Raw genomic sequence first — 4993 nt, forward strand, 5'->3', positions numbered from 1 at the left:
TCAGAAAGCATCCATCACTTGCTGAAAAAAGGCTCCCGGGATTGTACCCTTTACAAGGGAAGTAAAGTTGTCTGTTTGGAGATCAGTGACCTTGATTTGTAAACGATGAGGCGTGTGTTTGTTCTATGCAAAGAAACATATGCTAATGTTAGCCAAAAATTCAATAAACACTTGGAGCCAAGCACACAGATACACAATTTACAGTACCTATACATGACATCAGTTTTGAAGCTGATGGTAATAAAGCTATTACTGACGTGGTAAAACGTGTTCAACAATGAACAAGCAAATGCAGGAATTATTATACAAATCAGGAGAGGTGTCAGTAGTATTAATTTAAGTGGGTTTAAGAATACTTCTTTCAAGGTTGAAGTATCAAGAGCAGGAGCCCAAAAAAATCATGTCAAGGTCAAAATGATGATATTATATTCAAATCGCTTCATTGAACGTTATCTCTTTTCCTTTGAAAATGATCACACTTAGAAAAAAAATCTTCCAAGGCTTCACAACGGTGGGCTGGCCTTTCTAGCTATCAACCTCCTCACTGCCAGTACTCAGTTGGGATCCTCGTGTGACAACTTGTGTTTGATTTGCTACTTTGTGACCAAAAGGGTCCGAATGGTAAACGGCATATATTTCTCCTCCGACCACAATTTACGCCACGATCCTGCCACAATTTATGTATAAGTTTTCTTTCTATGTATTTTTTCACAATGGCAAACAAGAATGCACACAAAACCAACATGAGATAGAATGTTTTTTTTTTATGTTGTTATGGACTCAAATGATTTTGCGGGTGTATTTAATCCTAGTTTAGCGAAACTCTCGCAAGCCAGTGTAGACACCAGCTCTGCCATTTTGCACTGCAGTCACAATCACAATCACAATCTGAGTCCAGCCGCTGCTTTTGGAGTTTTTGGTTTGGATATGACCAAAATTAACTGTTCATTGCCTCTATTAAAGAGTGGTTGCCATACAATAATTATCTTACATAATGTAGACAGTGCTTTGCCATGAAAAAAAAAATATATATATTTGGAATTATCTTGGCCACACACGCAGGGTCTAATGTGACACATAACAGCCTTTTGATTTCTACAGAGTAGAGGACAATTAGTTTGATGTGAAAATTTGCAACAGTTTTTAGGATTATTCATAGAATTTGCAATTAAAGTTAAACATCATTCAACGTTGAATGCCACTTGTGTGATTTTGATATTTATGAGAATTGTGTGTCGTGGCTTTACTTTACAAGTCTGAAGGATAAGCATGAAAAAAATTGTGAAGATGTTTTATTTTATATTATCATAAACTGATGCAATTTACTGTTGTATGGAATGTTAATATGTATGCAGCTTTTTTTAATAAAAGAGTTATCTGGATTTTGTTTTCTCTATTTGCACATGATTCAGAATCGCTTAATTCACAAAACAACTTATACCTTACTGTATTTTGCGATACACAGTAATATGCGTTCATGGGTATCATAAACCACTTTATAATGTGTGATGATAATGAATAATATTATGGTGCATTCTGAACTACGCGCTGTCTTCACGACGATACTGCCCATACAGGCTTGAATGCATTGCATGGCTTAATCGACATTGGCTTTATAAAAAGTATGACAATACTACTTAGTAGTATTGGTGCTACAATGTCTGTGTAAACACAGAGTGTGTTCATGCTGGGTTATCACGACACCATATGGAAAGTGCTTTGTTACTGCTCCAGCTGATGTGAAATGCGCCAAATATAAAGTTGTATTGTGTTGTCTTGATTTTTATACAAAGTGGGGAAATTAAAATCGCCGTACAAAGTGCAACATTGTGACTGGCGAGCAGTTCAGGGTGTAGTGCGCCTTACGCCCGTAGTCAGCTGGGATAGTCTCCAGCACCCTCCCGCGACCCTGTACAGGATAATGATAATAAGGTGTGGATAATGACATGACATGACAAGTACAACATTGTTTACATTGAGGTCTATGTTGCGATGTCGTTCCATTATTTCAGGATTGCGCATAACTTAAATGAGCTTCTGAAGTGTGTTGCTTAGTAAGTCAGGAATTTGTTTTTATGGCATGCGAGGCATTCTGTTAATGGTACTGCACTTTCATCTATCAAACAATGTTTGTACAAGGCATATAGAAAAGAGGATGTTGGCATTTCCATGTATGTGTTTAAACCATCTCATAATCCATACATTTGTATGGATAGTATTTATTTTCTTGTTGTGAATAATTTATCACATTGCCTCCTAACTTTTAATGAGTCAGTAACAGTTTTGTGAGCAAGTACAGGAAGCTGGCGGTGTTGTGAGTGAGTGTCGGGAACCGGAGCGATCCGCCACCGCTGTGCAGGTTTCCTTTTCTTCACCAGATGCTCCTGGAAAAAGGAAGGCAATAGAGCACGAAGCTGATGCATTGCAGGCCGAGACAACAGAAAATAAAGTGGCGGATTCCAGCATGGAGCAAGACACACCAATAAAATGGCGGTCAAAGATGATACTTCCCATAGCAGGGAGACATTTGTCTTTGTTGCATCACCTCGACCGGGTGTTGAGACTGACACATATGATGGAGTTAAAGTTGAGAAAAACTCACGGGGAAATCTTGTTTGGGGAGAAGCCACGGAACTAATATGAGGAGAGATCACATTAACAAACTCAAGCGCATAGTATGGCAACCAGCTCACAGCAAAAACTAGAGTCGAGGCAATCAGTAGAGCCGTAGCCTTTTTGTTACGCCTGTGCACAGCTAAAGACCCCCTGTAGCTATGGAGATGGGAGATAATCAGACCACAGTTGATGGCTATACAAAGAAGAGGGCCAACGTAATAGACCAGGAAGGCCGGGACCAGAAAGTAGAGCCACTCATCTCGGCCTACGGACCATGTGCAACCACCATTAAAGTTGATGTAGGTGACCTTGGGTAAAGCCATGGCTACTGAAATGAGCCAAATAGCAGCAACGATCGATAGCCTGCGAAAGAGAATAGAAAAATATTTATGTTTGTTTTTATGGATTTCAAAGTTGAAGGATGCTTTCACATAGACAGGTCTCAGATAATCAAAACTTGGTCTGTATGTTTGCTTTTCAATACCAAAATGCATTACAACAAAGCTTGTGACATTGCTCTCTCTTGTGAGTGGAAAGTGGACAAAACCACTCTGATGCAAAATCGGTCTGTGTTGTATATGAAAACTCAACAAGGATTTAGTACCAGGTTGAAAAAAGGCCAATGGACTATAAGTGGACGTCTTGACCACTGCACTTGTAGGAATGTCAATGATACTGCATAGGTCAAACCTGAGAAGTTCATTTGGAATTGGTTTGAGACCACATCTAGCCAAATCAAAATGTGTGTGAGTGTGGGGCTTGGGAATGAACTTGAAGTTGAATTAGATGGGACCCAAATAGACTACAGTGAAAGCAACCTTTGTTTGATTCATGGGAACAGATATTCACCATCTTCCGATGCTTACACATATGTCAAGTTCACAGGTCGTCTTGTCCCCGGTGCAACAAGATGATACCGAAGCACAGACAACGTAGCCAGGCTGAAAATTTCCACTCCCACTGTTATGGAAGTCACAAATCCCAGCAGGATGCAGCTGGCACCCCCGAGCTGCCAGTTCTGGAAAGTTGCACTCACAAGCACACACGGCAAGGTAAGCAGAGCACCCGTGTCGGCCAGGCTTAGGTTGAGTAGAAGGACGGAGCCCGGCTTTGAGCGGCTCCGACCATTCCTCACCAGCACCAACCACATGAGGAGGTGACCCCCCAAGCCTCCGAGGAGAGAGACCACGCTGACCAAGGGCAGTACCACATGAAACGAGATGGTGGTGTTTGTTGAGACAACATTGAAAAGGAGATTCACAATGGCAGGCATGATCAAGGTTAGGTGTGTTCCTGGAAAGAAGCGAGGAAAGACAGTTTAGAAGTGGAAGAAAGGGGTCTGTTTTATATAGCTCATGAAAATAGGTACATTTTATTTATCATTATTATCATTTTTACAGACATGACTGACATAGATTCACATGATAGCGCATAGATAAAATAGAAAATCACATTTGACATATAATAAATAAATAAATAAAAAACAAATCAAATCAAACCAGTGTCGCTGGAATTCCTGCCTATGTCAATTTGTTTTCATCTCCTTTTTAAAAATATCCACCAAAGAGGCAGCTCTGGGCTGAAACACAAGGGTGGACTTGCCATCAGGAAAACAATGGCAGTTGCCTTGGCACCCTGAGATTTCCATGGGTCCCCACATGTCTCATAAAAGACACTCATAAAGTTTGATTTAAAACAATTGTTAAATTAAAACCAGCCAAGCCTCCAAATGAAGCATTAACGAATGTTGCACGCTGGTGACTGGACGTGAAGAAGAATCTTTTTTGTTCTTCATGAAGCCACTCGTGGAGGTTTTATAGACTGAAAAAAAAATCTCAAACAAACTATTAATCTATTAGAGATCGATATAGAGGTTGAAATAAAAGAGCCGACAAGAAGCAAAAGATACACACACATAATTGGAAGCAAAAGCTAAAAAAATGTTTGAGAGCAATGCAAACAAGGTAGCTCAAATTCCTTGAGAGACACGCAGATTTTTGAAAACTCACTTTTAATAATCTCATGCATTATTCATGCAGATAATAGTTGCGCTCCTTGGCATCGAAATCACCTGCTATTCAGCGCTCAGCAGGCTCCCGATGACTGACAGGCCTGATGAGTCAGACGTGATGGTCTGGCCAAGCCCTCCACAAACAGCCCCCCCCCCCCCCTCTCTCCTCCGCCTCCTCTCTCAGGAGACATAAGCAAACCCTTAGTGACATTAACAACTGGGGCTGCATCGCGACACAAACAAGTCAGTTCACCTCAATGGGCACCTTTCAAAGACTTATTTGCCCACGGGGAATAAAGAAAGGAAGGGTGAAAACTTCAGTTGCTTGCGAAACATTGAGCAGCATGAACTCCTTCGGCAAGTCAA

General features: G+C 40.7%; 1 protein-coding gene across 1 annotated transcript; it reads right to left on the bottom strand.

Annotated features, from left to right (window-relative positions):
* On the bottom strand, window positions 1–3889 carry LOC148325652 (somatostatin receptor type 5). The gene is made up of 3 exons (XM_088311227.1): window positions 3483–3889; window positions 2298–2979; window positions 1–123 (listed from the first exon to the last, which is right to left on the bottom strand). Exons 1-3 carry the CDS (start codon window positions 3887–3889, stop codon window positions 1–3), a joined length of 1212 nt encoding a protein of 403 aa, XP_088167353.1.
* Window positions 3890–4993: the final 1104 nt, after the last annotated feature.

Source organism: Idiotropiscis lumnitzeri, chromosome 12, assembly GCF_059441095.1.
Source record: "Idiotropiscis lumnitzeri isolate Australia: NSW breed Sydney's pygmy pipehorse chromosome 12, RoL_Ilum_1.0, whole genome shotgun sequence".
NCBI lineage: Eukaryota > Metazoa > Chordata > Actinopteri > Syngnathiformes > Syngnathidae > Idiotropiscis > Idiotropiscis lumnitzeri.

What these genes read in the sequence shown, in the direction of transcription:
- LOC148325652 (XM_088311227.1), bottom strand. Translation starts at nt 3,889, where the DNA reads ATGCCTGCCATTGTGAATCTCCTTTTCAATGTTGTCTCAACAAACACC. An exon ending in CCTGTGAACTTGACATATGT is followed by an intron (nt 2,980 to 3,482) that starts GTAAGCATCGGA and finishes TCTCTTTCGCAG; the next exon opens with GCTATCGATCGTTGCTGCTA. An exon ending in CACAACACCGCCAGCTTCCT is followed by an intron (nt 124 to 2,297) that starts GTACTTGCTCAC and finishes TTCTTTGCATAG; the next exon opens with AACAAACACACGCCTCATCG.